Source organism: Lates calcarifer, linkage group LG9, assembly GCF_001640805.2.
Source record: "Lates calcarifer isolate ASB-BC8 linkage group LG9, TLL_Latcal_v3, whole genome shotgun sequence".
In the NCBI taxonomy this organism is placed as follows: Eukaryota; Metazoa; Chordata; class Actinopteri; family Centropomidae; genus Lates; species Lates calcarifer.
The window spans coordinates 12,190,050-12,207,570 of record NC_066841.1 but is presented as its reverse complement, the minus strand read 5'-3'; the positions used below and the strand labels follow the sequence as shown (position 1 = coordinate 12,207,570).

The following is a 17,521-nucleotide window of genomic DNA, read 5'->3' as shown; positions in this document are numbered from 1 at the left end:
TATCACTTTAGTGATAAAACTGATATGTGAATATGGCTTGAGAAAATCATATTGCATTTCCTTTATGGTTTATCTGCACCTGTGTTTACTGTGGCTCGAAGCCCTAATGAGATGTAGCCAATGGGACTGACTGACAGGTGGGGTCATGTGAAAATAACTTGTCGATTTCATCAATTCCAGATATAATTCGGCTCAATCGTGTGAATAGCCTATTAAAGCTCATCCAAACTGTAGCACGCTGGCCCTGTTGTATACTTAGTGTCAATTCTCCATCCAGCTCTCTCTTTCACTATCCAGCACACTGACAAGCAGGCACTCTCTCACACATACAGACAGATGGACAGAAGGTCCCGTCATTATAGTGTCAGATTTCTGTGCAAAACTACAACTATGTCAGACAGTGTTAGACACACACACACACACACACGTGCACACTGACACACACTTCCCCCAGCACTGCAGTTGATGGAAAAACAGCACAGCCAATGCAGTCATCCAGCAATCTGACAGGGATTAAGTGGCCACTTCGCAGAGGCTCACATGTGTTTGTGCATGCATGCATGTCCTGTACATGCACAAACACACTCACACACACAGTCACAACAGGGGGGGCCAAAATGATTGTCAGACAGCAGGAGAACTGGACAGGAAACCATCCATCTATTCATAAAACAAAACAACGTAGGAGATGCCAGTCACTCAACTATGTAAAATACGACCAGTCAGGCTTGTAAAAAATAATGATTTCCAGATTTTTTTTTTTTACAGGTCAAAGTGATTATGATATCTAATGGTATTCATATTCTTTTCAGAAAGGCATAAAGTACTTGGATAAAAGATGCCCACATGTCAGATCTGTTCATTCACAAATTTTGCCTGTGGGTCTCATCAAAAACTTTGCAGCCCTTCTGTTTTTGTGAAATAATGCAAAAAAAAAACAAAAAACCCTATGTCAGTCAAATCCAAACAGACAATAATATCATGACACAGAAGAAAACAGAATTATAATGTTATGTAAGAAACTCATGGTCAAATCTTAACTCAATAAATGCTGCATGTAAAATGTACGTTTCATTTAAAATATCTCTTTTGGCCTTTTTTCACAAGAGTTAGTAAAAAATAATTTCATTTACTATACTGTACTCTTTCTAGACCACATTAGCCCTGGATACATTTACAAGCAATGCCTTTGCTATATATTATACAGGATCATTAACTCACAGGTACCAATATGTCTAACAGCACATCTGCTTGAGAAGTCAGGGGTAAAATACCTTGATCACAAAGGTGCACTTAAGGTAAATTTACTCCCTTTGGTTTCCGCAACAGCAATCCAGTGAGATAAACAAGTGACTGCAAACATTTGTTTTGTAACCTGAAAGATATCATTATCGATAGGACGTACCAATACAGTTGAAGAAGGGCTCTTTCTTGCACTGACTGGAGCAGCCATCTCCATTCATAGAATTCATATCATCACATTCTTCTCCTTTGGAACTAGAATAGCAGGAAGCAGTACTTAGAAATCATACATACACACATACTGGCAAACTTATAAATACCAGATTAGACACATTACGAGTAAGTAGGTTGTTTTTCTGAAAATGCTTAATTGTACATCTCTATGCACGCATTTTAGTTTATATATTTTAATTATGTGTGCATGGGTGCCTGTTACCTCTGGATTCGTCCATCTCCGCAGTAAGGTGACCCCAGTTCGTGCACCAAAGGTGGGGAGGGCTCACTCTCACTCTCACTCCGGCTGGAGATGGTTTGGACTTGGTAGGTGTACACAACACGTGGCATCACGTCCCTGCACAGACAGAGGCAGAAATCACAGTAAATCCATGTATTTTTGGGATTACATGAAGCCTTGATGAAATGTCAGATAAAGAGCAAAAAGGTCGTACTCTGAGAAAGACACTCCGACCAGGCCTGTGGCGAACGGGTCGATAGGACTGCTGCTCTGTTTGCTGGTGAGTGTGTGTGCTGTAACAATCTTTTAGCGTCTAAACTGGCCAACATAAATAAAAACACCTGTCTTAGCACACACTTTTGCTCATCTACCTATCCGGTCACATGATACGGCTGCGTTTACCCCCTTTGGGTCCAGTTTTGTTTCCTTATCATAGTGATTCAAGAAACCATCATGATGAAATACAATGGACAGGAGAAAGTTTTTTGGGGGGGGGCAGGGGGACTACTCACTTTGCTGGTGTTAAGTCGCCATGATGGTTTCTTGAGTCACCATGATAAGGAAGTCTGAAAAAAAAGGCTGAAAGGAAAAAAAACATAAATGAGAAAACCGAAACCATAAAAAAAACTAATCCAAGCTGCAAATGAGAAACCAAAACTAAAAGCAAAGCAACAAAACAAAACTCAAGGAAAGAAAACTGTAAATGAGAAACAACATTAGTGCAAGTGAGGGTGCTGATTTTATCATATCAAGTAGTTACTTGTTCTCTCTAATCTGTTGTTTTGCCTTTACATGTTACTTGTATTATCACCAGATTAGTAAATTAATAATAAGTTCTGTTGGATTCTGTCCCTGTTTTAACTATAGACAGGCTCACTGGTTCCTGTAAGCTCAAGTATGATCAAGTGAATGACACACATCATTGGTCTCTTTAGACTCATAAAAGACCTTCTGCTTTAATTGCTCAAAATAAGTGGAAACATGCAGCTGGGGGGAAGTAGCCTGCTTTATGAATCCAGATTATGTACCGTTTCATGTTCACAAGTTTTCTAATAAGAAATAGAACTAAAAACAAAGATTAAAAACATGTAAAGGCAAGCAAAGAATTTGAGGGTTTAAGTATGTGTTTATCTATGTTAACTATTTTACACAACAAAAAATGGATAATTGATCTTCACACCAGCACTCTCATTTGCAGCTGTATTATTTACAGTTTTCTTTCCTCTTTTTTTCCTTTTGCTTATAGTTTTGGTTTCTCACTTGTAGTTTTGATTCATCACTTATGATCATGGTTTCTCATTTATGGGATTTTGTTTTTTGCTTTCAGCGTTTTTGGCCCAACCTGTCTGTGTGCGTCCATGTGTGTTTGTGCGTGTGTATCATGTAAAGATTAACAGCCAAAGAAAGACATAATTTCTTCACATTGTAATTTTGACTGGAACGAGCACTCACTCTAATAAATCATAAATCTTTTATATGTTTTTTGTGCGTGCGGCGGCTCTATATTACATGTATTGATTGTTGTCTGAAGACATGTGTGAAGACATTTTCATACTAATGTAATCGTTCCAATTACATTTTATTTGAATGACAGGTGATAGCTGTTATATTACAAAGGGGAATCCAGTTGGCTCCTCTTATCTATATAACTGACAAAAACACATGTGATACTGTTTATTATGGTAATATTTTCATGGCCGTGATACCCTTTTGTGATGTTTGCTCATGCTGGAACAATATTTAACTTTGATAGATGGACTGCAAAAAAACTCCTTTTGCAATTCTTTCACAATTTGAAACAGAAGGTGGAATCAAAGAATATCAGCAAGAAAAAAAAACTTTAAAGTTTCCAAAAATGACTTTATCAACTAATATACAACTAATATAGAGAAAATGAGTGAGCATAATGCATGCTATACGTTCTCTGTGTCTTTCAACATATGTATAAGGGGATAAGAATGCATAATTGTGTATAATCATGGCTAGTATTGGTTAAGTACATGAGCAAAAATTAGGTATATGGAGGGGAATAACGTCAGTAAATGAGGGTAAATGGGAACAATAGGTTAGCCATAGATCATTTCATGTGGACCATCAAGTACCATAGACCTAATTTTGGAATGCCCTCTTCAATGCCGTAAATGCAGTGACAAGCATGCAAGGATACTGTACTGCCTACATGAATACCAGGGTATATGTGGACTCATATTCCAATTATACAAAGCAGCTCACACACATGCAGGCACTACACATTACATACATGCCAGCACACACACACACTCACACAATACCTTTGTTAATAGTAACACACTGCCTGCCAACTATGGCCTTCAAACTTAAACAAGAGTGCACAGGCATAAACCACTATTCCCACTGCTGCCATATAATCCCCAGCATGAGCGCAATGCAGCATCAGCAGCAAACATTGCTCTGGTACCACAAAGGTTTCACCCAAGGCCAAAGCTAAAGTCAGCAATCAAACTAAGGAAGTCTCTCAGTGATGTTCAGGGAAGCCATAACCTCTGATGAGCTTGATTAGGCACACAGAATGCTTTAAAGACACGGTAATGAAAGAAGCAGGTATCGTGCATACCCATGCACAAACATATTACACACACAGCAGAATAAAAGGTGTACATGTGCATGTTTGCTTGTGTGCAGATATGGCTCATACTCTGCCTTTTTGTGATAAAAAAAAACACATACAAAAGATGTACATCAGAAAAGAGTCTTTTCTTCAGGACACTGCTGACTGCAGTACATGCCTTTTGTTTTTTTCCCCATCATCTTCATCTCTCCATTTCTCCTGTGTTTGTTCATCATATTCCCAGCAGACGAGAGTATGCTATCCCAAGTATAAAAACCGATGAACCTGAAGCTCAAGTAACAAAATGAATTTCCCCACAGCGAAATTCATGCCCGGGATGAGATATTTATGTTGGCTTTATTATTATCAACACAGAGTGTTTGACCTGACAGACTCCCTTTTATACTACAGTATGTCCTGTTCTGCAATGTTGGCTCAATGCTGGTGCAACTCCAGGCTGCACTCAAACATGCCCTCTCTAATTGAATTAGTTTAGCCCCTGGAAAAGTCAAACTGTGGGAGACTTTATCTTTGAGGAGAGCAAACACACAGAATAGACGGCAAGAAGAGAGAAGCAGATATTGCAGCAAGGAAGCACATGGATTTTTCCTTTTAGTGGATAATGAGAATTTCTGGCTATGATACTGTAGGTAATCCAATGCACAGAGAAGTAATTGCACTGACTGATCAGGCCACACTGAGAGACATGGTCATGCAAGAACAAGCAAGAAGAAAGAGACAAGTGGCTAGATCCGAGTGAGTAAGAGATAAAGGGATGTAGAGAGCAGGAAAATACATAGAGAGAAAAAAAATCAAACGAGGAACAGATAAGGAAAATGGAAGAGTAAATGATGATTTCTTAAATACTGTCTAGAGAAGTTGCATATGGGCATAGGGGCTTTTGTGGAAAACACGATGAGGTAACAAGTCATCTACTCCTCATTATGCTGAGATTTATTCCATGTCTCTCCCCACAGGTATTCTACAATTATAGTGAGAATCAAGGTAGTGCTCCCCCAGTAGCTTTGACTCAGCTGTAGCCAGTTACCGGAGGTTTGGAGACCAAAGCCACCTGAAGAATGACAGCACTGGTTGTCTGTTAAAATTTTCTGTCTTGCGGTCCTAAGATCCTAAGAAGGTGGAAGTAGCATGATGTTGGTACACGGCCACAAAAAGTCTCAGCGAGGAAGTCGAGGCGGCTGATTGAGCGCACAACCGCGATCTCTTAGACCACAGGCTGCGGTCTGCATCCACAGTCAACGCTGAATTTCTTTTGCAAGTCTGTCTAGGCTGTTAAAACTATTAAAGCTTTATATCTAAACTGACCAGCTTCAGAAGCCCGAATGCCCTTTCACTAAAACTCCTTTCTTCCCCTTCCAGATTCATTGTTCCAATTCAAAACAACAACTGCTGATCTAAGGGCATATCAAGGACTTATTCCACCAATAGTGTTTCTGCATCCCATGCTGGCCTGAGAGTTTAAATGTGCTGCTAAGAAACATATGTTACCTGGGTGTCATAACGCACCTGTGGTTCTATAAGGTCAATAGTGCTACCCCTCATAGCGTGATAACAACTGTTTTAATGTGGCTTTCAACCTGTTCCCTATTAGGTGCATGCTTGATTTCTCCTGACCTGACTGCTAATAGCCATGCTGTGTTAGGCTGCTTTTAGCAGTAGGGAAGAATGAAAGAAAACAAGTGGTCCAGATGTATCAAAGTTCTATGAATTGAATTTGGTTAGTGGGATATACAGTATAGGGGCAGCATTTAGGATGACAGGGCCATCAAAATACAGTAAATTTGTGAAAGAACTGATGACCAGCATCATCTCTAAGTCTCATTTGATGTGGTACAATCATTTGACACATGGATGTATGTGATGGGTACCATTCAGTGATAGACATGACTTCTGCCAGCCACCCAGAATCCATAAAACCACACTTTCATCTGTAGCTGATTAGATAAGATATGTAACTGGTCTGATATGCAACTCATACTACAAAGGACTTTATTTCAGTCGCAGACAAGGTGTCACGTGATAAGATTTCATCACTGGTGTGTCTTTATGCATCCAGACATTCTTCTCAAGACCCCTGCAGGAATAGAGGTTTTATCTTGACTTGCACTCAAAGTCGGGCACAAGGCACCGTAATATGCCTTTCAAAGGTGTTTTGATAGCACCAGGTGATTACACACAGACGCATGTGCGAATGTATGTGCCTGCCGCTGAGAGCAAGAAGAGCGTCACTGTGTGCCTGCGCTCGTCTGTGTGTGTTCCTGCCTTCACTGATGTGTGCACTAGGCTTATGTGTGAGCATGCATATGGATGTGTTTCCGTTCTGTAGCTGCTTGTTGTTCTTGGTTGAGCAATCCCAGATGAGAAGAGCAGATAAATTTAAGAAAGTTGAGGAGAAATCTTAGATTGAGTCTGCAAGAACAACAAACAGTGCAACGCTCCTTTTGTCAGCGCGGCAGCTGACATGCATTTGAGGTTTCACTGCTATTAATTTTACACCTACGCATGTCTAACAGACTAGGGTTACATGTTTAGACCTATAAGAGGCACTCGAGACTCATCATACACCCCTCTAATGATGGCACAGGCATGTCAGCCTGATATGAAAAAAAATTGTTAAGAACTAAAATCAATGACTGATAAGAGGGAATGAAACTTCAAAAATGCAGGATTCAGATGATATTAAACAATTTGATGAAAACCTCTAGTGGAGTATACTTGCACAGCAAAAGCTGTTTTTAAGAATTAGCCAGAAAGTGTGAAACACAAAAAATAAAACAAAAATAAGCAAATCTTATATTTTCTTTTTAAGAGGTGACTTATAATCTGTGCTCTCAAGCAGCTGCAGACTTCTCACCAGACTGGCTAATGGGATGGATGGACGATATAGCAGGGAAGTGCAGAGTCAGATTACACAGGGGGGTGTTGGATAGTATTGATGCTGGGGGAGCTGCCCTCTCTCTCTTTTGGCTGGGAGGTCTCTTCACATCAGCCCTGAGATAGATTTTGACTGAATGACAGCTCTGAAACCATGTCAGGAAGAAAATTAGCCCATGGGCTACGGTGCCTCAGAGGGACGGGGTAAAACTAACCCAACCTGCCTACCCTCTCTTCATACTTTCTCAACCCCCTAATGTTCTCCTCCTCACCTATTGCCCCCCCTGAACCTAGCAATGATTTACCCCCAACTGGTCCAACCTTCCACCCCTGTGTCTCCTCTTCGCTTCACCCTTCTTACTTCTCACCATAATTTACTCTGTCACCCTGACCTCTCAGCCCTTAGCAATTCCAAACAAACCACCACCCATGGATGGAGCCAAAGAATCTAAGATGTCAGCTGTTCCTCTTGCTCAGTTTGGCCTCGCTCAGGTGAAGGCCAGTGGCCTGACAGTAGGAGGTCTATAACCCCCTCCCCATCAACACCTCCATCGCTTTCTCCAGCCCCATGGAAACATGCTGCAAGAAGAAGCATCTTTCTGTGTGGTCAACAAAAGCATTTCAGCAGCTGGAGCCAGGCAATCAAACAGAGTGCTTAACTATGGTTGTGGCATGCTGAAACATCTGGGTGAACTTTGCTCTTTACTCCACCATGTCAAAGGCTATGTTTGTTGTGAAAAAATGAGTGTAATGAAGCATTATCTTAGCCAGAAGCAATATGGCCTCATCAAAACCACATCACAGAATATAACATCTCTGGCATATTTCTGGCTCATCTTAGAATTATTTGTTTGTTAAAGGAATGCTCCACTTGTACTGTGCGCTGGAACAGAACTGCAGTGACTGGTTGGTTAAAATGCTTAGTTGGTGGACTGAAATAATCAAAAACAATTTTGATTAACAAATAATCATTTCAGATATTTCTTTAAGCAAAAATACCAAACATTTGCTTGTTCCAGCTTCTCAAATGTGAAGATTTGATGATCGTCATTCACAATATAAAACTGAACATTTGGGGACAAAATTTAGTCAAGAAAATAAAAGACAGATTAATCAATGATGAAAGTAATGTTAGTTCCAGCCCTTCATTTATAACCTATTTACATTTCACATAAAGGACCCCCAGAGAATAGTAGTACACTCACATGCAATTTAAAGATATGTAAGCTAATGAACCTGCATCAGTATTATAAACTTGATATAAAACTCAGTGTCCAACCATTGATCAATAGCCAAGAGTATTTCCAAAAACTGTACATTAAGTGCAAAGTACGCGTTTTACATTTTGCTTCAAACTGTTAGGTAAATGCGCGTAAGTGTTTTTGCTGTTAACACTTATTCTTCATTTGAATGAGTTAAAGAGTTTGATGGCTGGAACACACATGCTTACTCGCTATAAAACTTCTCTGACCATCTAACAGAGACAAGATCTCATATGCTCTCACAACAGAAAATAGTCAGCCAGTGCCACTGACCACTACCACTGGAATGCAACCACAGCTAGTGAAATATACCACAGCAGTAAAACTACCTACAGTACATCAGTAATCACTGAAGTGTGCCAAAACCCCCAAATAAATACATCCCCACTGCAGACAGCTTTCCACAGACACTGTCATTCAACCAAAAAGTTGTGTACAGACACTTTATGGAACTTAGGTATCATCGCTCCATCTTGCATAACATGCATACTCACCCTTTCGCCTCTTATCAAGCACTTTCCTTCTCATGTGAACCACACTGACAGCACGATTGTGAGATGGCATAACACGCAGCAGTGCCATGTATAGCACAATCTTTATCGAGTCAGCACATTCCATGAAAGCAAAGCACTAAACTCTCACCACAGTGTGCAGATAATACCTTCAACAAGCCATCTGTTTGCCCTTGCTTCATGGAACATGGGAAAAAACAAATGTGGGCAGCGATTGACCTGTGACTTAGGAAACAAATGTTGGGCAGCAGATTTGAAACTGCAGAAGCAGTGGTGGCTTGGTAGTGCTCCTGGGGGTATTGAAAAGGATATCTGGTATTACAAGAACATATTTTTGTGGATGGTTTCCACAGATAAATAAACACCTTCTTACTGGCGTGTCTAAAAACCCCTAATTACATCACACCAAAGCAGGAAGCTAAATGGTAACCACTCAGCAATTCTCGACTTCTGAAAGAAAATACTTTGGGTAAAAACAATTGTTTCCAGCCAAAGCATGTCCAATGTATTGTATGGCTTCCTTTGTCTGCTAGGAAGAAATGTTGGTCTTTCTTAAACCTTGACAAAGACCAAACTTTTATTTTATGTGGCAGTTAGTTATTTCTTAACCCAGGAATGTCAGGGAGAACATACTGAGTTTTTTGAATGCTGCTGACACGGTCGATAAGTGATGACTTGCATTCACCTACCAGATCACTCACCTGTCTGTATATCGGCGGATGGGTTCAATCAGCATCAGACCGTGTGGTGCATGGGTGAAGGGCGGCTGGCGCAACAGACGGTAGCGTAGTGGTTGGCAATGTCTGCAAAGCGTGCAGTCTGGCTTGGATGCCAAGAGGGTGGCATCAATCTCTAAGTGCTGCTCCATAGTGAAAAACTGTACCCCATACACCTCTTCCTCTATGTCCAGCTTCAGAGTCAGTGGGGTGTCACAGAAGACATTACTGGGGCCCAGTGAAACGTTGTTCCCGCTGACGGTCAGTAGCAAGATGTTGTGGATGGCTGGCACTGCCGTCTCCTCGGGGCTGAAGAAGGTGACCCACACGGTGAGAGAGTCTGGGACCAGCGGGTAAGGGAACTCCAGCTGAAGCATGCAGCCCTGAAGAGGGCACTCTGACAGGCCCACGACACCTTGCTCAATCCCTGCATTGGGGCTCCAGGTGCGGACACTTGGCTCACAAGCCTGCTCCACATCTGGAGGGCCTGTGGGAGAAAAAAAACAATTTCAAAAGGAGACACAGTGTCACACATAAATTTATAAAACATAATTTAATCACATAAATCAGACACAATAAGCAAAAGCCAGCTGGTCATTCCTTCCACAAACACAGTGAATTACTGTTAAATTACATAAAGATGTATAATGACGAACACAAGCAGAAACGTTCTCTGAACAGGTGAGATAAACTCATTTATAAAGCTAGTAGCCTTTTTATGAGTGCTGACAGAAAGAATGTGGATCAATGATTTTTTTTGTGTATCTACACTTCTTGCAGCATCAAGGTAGAGGTGAAACTGAGAGTTCATTGTGAGTCCATCTGCAGAGGAAAGGCAGAGCTGAGGTGTGTACCTTCTGAGAGGGGCCCTGTGCAGGGTTCTCACTTCAGCACAGTCATTACAACCTCTAACAGTCACACTCCAGCCATATTTGGAGTCCACACACAGCTAACTCGCATTATCCCAAGTGACGTACACTAACATTCATCAAGCACTTTTAGAAGCCAGCAAGCGGCAGACACTATGTTCTCCCTCGATTTCCTTTTGTGCATTTCCAAGCTGGCAACCAACGAAGCCATTTGCTAACCTCATTTCTGGGCACCGTGCAAAATTCCAGTGTTTAATCAAGTGAGGACTGAATATGGTTTCCAAGCCACATTATCTCAACACATTTATTATTGTACTGTAAGTGTGTGTGTGGCCAGAGTGGAGGTGAATTAAAGAAAAGGAGGAAAAAAGGAAGAGAGAAAGAGAAAGACAGGGAGGGAGAGAGAGGGAGAGGGAGAGAGAGAGAGAGAGGAGAGAGGCTGGGAGAGAATGAACTAAGATACTCCAAGAGCTTGGCTTTTTGCTCGGCTCATGTAGTCCTGGCTTTATGGGTACATTTTCATTGAGTTTGCAAGGAAAGCAGCTGTAGCCACTGAAAATATTTTGTAATGTCAGCTGTTATGATGGGCCCTACTCCTGCTCTGGCGCTGTAGCTAATGTGGTTGGAGATTTAAGAGGAGACAGAATAGGGGTGTCATCCACTGCGTAACCTAAGGCAATGCAAACTTATTTAAAACATGCAAAGATGTGTCTATGGTTGGCAATGTAATCTGTGCAAGCAAAGGGTTTGAAATCCAATGTGAAAGCCACAATGATTTATGTGCAATTATCTTGGGAACTGTGGACAGAGTAGCTACCTGCAACAGGTAATCAAGGTTCACTATGAAAAGATAGATACTACATTTCATGCTAGTGTTTTAGTCCTCAAAACTTCACAGCAGAACACGGGACCCCCAATTTATATCAGTTCCTTACTACTATATAAACAGTCCAGCTCTGTGTTGACCTACAGTTCCCTTAGTCTGGGGAGAGGGGGGCCTTCGAGGTGACTGAACCATCCGGACCTGAGCTTTGAATATAAGCCATTCATACTCTGTTGATTAGCACATCCCATCTGGGTATTAGTCTGTCGACAAAAAACACACATTCTGGGGAAAATGAGTGAAATACAGTAAGCCATAACTGCAGTGTAATTGGTGCAGTACAACATGAGCCGTTGTGTCTGTGCCCTCAGAGCGCTTTAAGCATTACATGAACATTAGATATGGGGCAAAGGCAGGGGTCTGGACAACAAGTAAGACTGGAATGGACAAGATTATATCTCATTGGAATTTCAGTGATGAACATCGGCATCCTTCACGGAAAAACAGCTCACTGCTGCTTCCAGAGGAAAGTGAGTACAACTGAATTGTGGAAAATCCGGTAATAACCCCGCCCCCTTCACATGCTGAAGGTTGTGACTCTGACTTGTGAGCTCTGTTTTTAGAGATGGGGAAGTTGACCCAAGAGTCGCTTAGTGGATGTTCAGAAAAACAGCCCGGCGTCAAGGGGCTGCGTTGGTGAGGGGTCATGTTATTTCAGGTCCAGTTAGAGTAACAGATACATGGGTTTGAAAGCTTATCAGATACCACAACAGTGCATAGTGGTTTATAATTCTGCGAGATGGGATTTTCCAGCTCGTGTATTGTGAAGATCACCGGGTAAACAGTAGAAAGACAGCATTCACATTACAAAGTAATCTACCAGGAATGTGCGTTTGCGCGTATTTAAAGTTTTGCTAGATGATATTCTATTGTGTTGTGGCGACCCTGAATGTTTCCACAATCAGCAACTGCACTAGCCAATTACACGTAATCTTCTTGAGGCACAGGTAAAGCTAAAATACTGATGCGGTCCAGTTCTACAGTGCAGGATGGATGCCGATGCCTGCCCACTATCCAGCCATAATCCCCCTGCTCTGGAGAATCATACTGATCCACAAAAAGTCCAGAGAGGCGGATGAATAAACAGACAGGGATATGTCCGGGCATGCACGCTTTATGCTTTCTAAGAAGTGTCTGGCTCTGGCTCTCACTATCGATGACTCACTGTCACACACTGTTACACACTTCCTCACTCAGAAGGCAGACATCAACCCCCTCCAACCCTTTTGCCCTGACACACACACACAAACAGAGAGACACTTCACAGACACACTTCATGAAGGCAACAGACACTCTGCAACTTGGGAATCAATGTCACATCACATTGCAATCAGGTTAATCTGTCATGGCTGCTGGCAGCTAGTGGGTTTTTTTTATTATTTTATTTTACATATGGAGCAGATGACACAGGTGCTACTTTTGGGTACACATCACTACAGATTTTTTTTGACTGAAGGAGCAAACATACTGTGACGAAACTGATGAAGGGAGCCAAAGAAAATCATTGAATAGGAAGGTAGTGACCAGCAGTGGACATCAGCAAACTGAGGGACCCAAATTTCAAAAAACAACTCCTTTGCTTTTAATAACAAGTTCCCCAAAAGACACCACCAATTAGGAGAGAACAGTCAATAGTATTTCACTTTTCACTCAGCCCTGGCAAGGGTAAAACTGAACAGGGAGTTTTGAGCCTATTTCTCCATCGATATAGTTACTGTTCATTAGGGGTGTAAATGTTCTAATTAAATAAATATGGACTCAGCTACATCAGACATTAAGTCATTTTGTCAAACATGGCCAGTGCACTTTGCATGAACTTGGCAGGAAAGATGACAATACTCTCTATCTTTGATCACTTGTTTTCCATTTCAGTATTACGTGATGTAACAATGGAACACAATGAGTGATAAATTAAACACGGGGAACCCATCAATGTGTCAAGGAGGACTACCTATCTCATTCCCTTTTTTCCCAAATCAGCCCTAGGTTTTGTTTCAATCCTTTTTTCATACTGGTTAGTTATCCTTGTCTGAATTGTTGAGCTGGAGCATAGCCTAAATTCAGCACTCTGTTCCTGAATAGAATCGGCCCGACAAACCCTGGGTGACATCACATAAACCAGCAAGGCCTGACACTTTATTTATCTCAAGGAGGATTTGAATAATATCTTGGACCTACGTATGCAGACACACATATGTTTGCTGTTAAGACTTATTAAATAAATCCATACATATTTACACACAAGCAAGCATTTCGTACATTCCATATATTGCAAATGCACATTAAGAGCATTATTTTGTAAATGCACTTCCATGTGCGCTTACAAAATAACAGAAATGTGTTATTCACATAGAGCTATACACACACACACACACACACACACACACACACACACATCTGATAGCGAACATACACATCCCGGACCTTTCACTTCCATTCACGCACACTGCTGTTTTCAATCAACTCAGGATCCTCCCTTGTGAATGTCACTAACCACATGCAGTATTCTTAACTATCTTGGGTGGTTTCCACTCCATCCAACCTCTCTTACCCCCTCCCTGAATCCATATCCATGTGTGTGTTTTTTTCTTTTTTCATTCTTACTTTTTTTTCCCCCCTTCTGCCATATTTCTCCAGGGCATAGAGTAGTAAAGATTTATGAGAAGTACTCTGGCTCTCTCTGACCACACCAGTGTTTCCCAGTCAAGTGGTGTGAGGACATGGCCCACAAGTCCTTCAATAACAGGTGCCATATGCATATTCATGGATGCTGATGAAAGCATGTAGACACACATGCACAAGCACACAAATGCATACGTTAGCATGCTTATCGCCCAATACAAGGATGTTATGCTAATAGTTAATACGCCAACACTTTAGTTTACAATATCTCTGAGTCAGTGGTTTGCCAGAATGTCTATTGGAAATTAGCAACTGCTGGACACATATGCACCATCACAGCAGGAAACGGCAGCTGTGGTATCCAGTGAGGAGCTGGCCTGAGCAGAGTTAACAGTGAATGGGGAGCTGCCACTAACAGGGACCCCTTCCAAGAAGGAAAATAGAGTACAGTTTACACACACAGCATGTTAGACAAGCCCAGACTTGCCTTTGGTACATACACCGTAGCCAGTGTGAGGGCGAGGTTGAGTGACTTTAGAATCTATAAAGCATCCAGACACATGCACATACACAGACATCAACATGCAGACAAACATTCAGACAAAGCAACACAACCAGAGAGAGAGTCACAAATTCATCAAAATATTATTTATTATTATGAAATTGTCACTATTGTTATGAATGGTGTTGATTCATAGTTAGATTAATACTATGGGATTTTTGTCTTTGAGTTTTTAAGGGGGCCTGTTTCCACTAGAAATATACATCCCCAGTTGTCAGAGATGTTATATAGCTAGGCAACAACAGTACAGCAATGAGTAGAAAACGTCATTACACAAAGTACACGTCACATTTGTTCTTGATATTAGCACCATATATAAGAGTATGGATAGTATATGAACAAATGCTGACAACACCAGTGTGTGTGTGTGTCTGGGGTTTTACTGTATTCACAGTGTCTGAAAAGCTGTTCTTGTGGGGTCTGACAGCTTTGCAGGGACTAAAATGCTGGACCCCACATGTTTAAATGGCTGTTTGATTAAGACTTGGTCTTACAGTTAGAAATGGGTTTAGGTTAGGGTTAGGCACTCAGTTATGATGGTTAAGGGTAGGGTAAGGGGCTAGGGAATTCATTATGTCAGTGATGGGACCCAACAAAGTTAGGTGTACAAGGACCGTGTGTGTGCATATGTGGGTGTATAGAGTTTGTATTTGTATGTGCTTTTCACATGCTTATGTTATGTACTGTATTTGGAGTTTAGGTCACATTTGACTAGATCAGAGCTTTTGATTTTACTTTTATGTTTTATTGTTTTGTGTCATTACTAATAATAGAATAATAGCATAGGTATTGTTTAACTCAGAATTATGCCTTGCAAGCTTCACATAACAGAAACTACAGATATACATAGATGTATGATTATGCATAAAACTAAAAATGTGATATATGATGGAATAGATAAAAGTGAACCACAGCAATGCGACACTCCCACACTGATAAGGGATCACTCATAAAAAGACATTTTGATGCCTGAAGTAGGCTGACATATTTAGCTGGTCTGATATATGGAGGGAGGTGGTTCCAGAGTGTAAGGGCCAAAACAATGAAAACCCTGTCAGCTTTTCATATTTAAAGGTGAAATAATGGATGGATAATAGACCTTGGTCAGACTAGCTACATGATCTTATGGTGATGTAAGGGTTCCACATCGCAGGTATAGATGTTTAAGGCTGACAACAATGATTAAAAGCCATGTTAAATTTTACTGGAAGCAAGTGAATCGCTGCATGAAATGCACTGGCATACGGGGCCACTGATATTTGTGTAAAAGATGCATCTAAAACCTGTGACAAGCTTTTTTTTACAAAGTACCGGCAAAGTATTTTAATGTGTATATGTGTAGTTATAATTTCTGGAAAAGAAAAATCTAAATTTAGGCCACTATACTACTTTATCTCCTTATAATTTTTCACAAGTAGGACTTTATTCAAAAGTGTATAATATGGGTATAAAATAGGAGAATAACAACATGCACACATAGCTGCACACAGTCCCATGCATAATGTCCAGAATATGCTTGAAGTTGCCATTGCCAGAACCACAGAGCGATCAGAGGTGCACAGATGGGACAACAACTATTTTTATAGCTTAAATACCTCATCCCTATTGCATGTCCCTGTATACTTCTAATGTTCAAATATGGATTCACCAGCAGGGCAAGAATAGAAAAAAAATGAGAGAAAACAGTTTTTCCCCCTAAAATCCTGAAAAAATAAAAAATAAAATCCTAATTTCAGCATTCATTGCACTCATATCCCCCTAAAGTGAAATTTGAAAAAATGGGGAATTACAGCTAAGACATGATCTTTAACCTTGGTTTTGGACCTGAGCCCTCATATGGGAATTGTGGTACCATACAGCACCATCCACTGGGAAGCGACCTCCTTGATCCTTCCATGTTGTCCCACGGCCCAAGTGTCATGAATCCAGTGAGTCATTTGCATGTTTTGGGGTTGAGTCAGCCACCGAAATTTTTGTATTATTATTGGAGTATTGACTCAGAAAATCAACAAAAGGCAAACCTCAAATCATGTTATCGTATGGTAAACTGTAGATCAAAGATGGATGTGGCTTAGCTCTTATATTAAATTTGCTTTAGTAGAAACAGCTTTTTGTAACCAGGAAACTGACTCAAGACTGACATTTGGTACACAGCGAAGAATAAAGAACAAAACAGTATATGCAGTTTTCATAATAAGCATCATTGAGAGTACAATGAAGCCACTGTATGTTCCAAAAAACTCTACAGCTTTCAAACCACCTATCATCTTAGAGTGACAATGTCCAATACCATGAAAGCTAACAACCTCTAAGTATACAAAATAGTACTGTACTGTACCTTCAGCTTCTCGTGGGGACCAGTGTCCAGAAGGGGCACATGGTCGTGGGGAAGAGGAGTTGGAGGCATACTGCAGTAGAACTCTCCCCTCAGTGCATTTATCACACACTGATCCCAATTCTCTAGGAAACCAACACACAAGCACAGCAACCAACTTAGATACAGGCCAAATACACATTATTTATACAGTATATACAGATACAGCAATGACAGTAATGTACAGTATTGATAATTATGTGACAAAAAAAGGAGAGTTTAATGGGGCTATTTGTAAGTTTTGTTGGGTGGTGGTGATGGTCTCTTGCTAAGAGAGTCAGTCATTGTTGTGTTTACAAGTTCAAATATGCCCTCTGAGTAACACTACTTCTTCAGGGCAATCTGAATGCTGCAGTGAGTTGCTATCAGAACGTGATGAGATGGGGCAGCTGGGGTAAGCTTGTTAGCATGTTAACTTCAGAAAAAGAAGTGATAGAACCAGACACAAAACACTGTTGTTGCTTTCCACCACTAGAGACAGCTTTTGCCGAGTAAAGGATTGAAGTCTGATGTTTCTTCAAGATTGGTAAGTAAACTGCTGTT

General features: G+C 40.9%; 1 protein-coding gene across 1 annotated transcript in view; it reads right to left on the bottom strand.

The window, feature by feature from the left end:
• pappaa (pregnancy-associated plasma protein A, pappalysin 1a) overlaps nucleotides 1-17,521 on the bottom strand; it is an 82,007-nt gene that overhangs the window by 46,968 nt on the left and 17,518 nt on the right. Inside the window, exons 6-9 of the mRNA XM_018662962.2 lie at nucleotides 16,943-17,064; nucleotides 9,654-10,155; nucleotides 1,679-1,813; nucleotides 1,406-1,497 (exon numbers count right to left, since the gene is read on the bottom strand). Coding sequence (XP_018518478.1) covers nucleotides 1,406-1,497; nucleotides 1,679-1,813; nucleotides 9,654-10,155; nucleotides 16,943-17,064 — 851 coding nt within the window. The remainder of the gene's footprint in view (nucleotides 1-1,405; nucleotides 1,498-1,678; nucleotides 1,814-9,653; nucleotides 10,156-16,942; nucleotides 17,065-17,521) is intronic.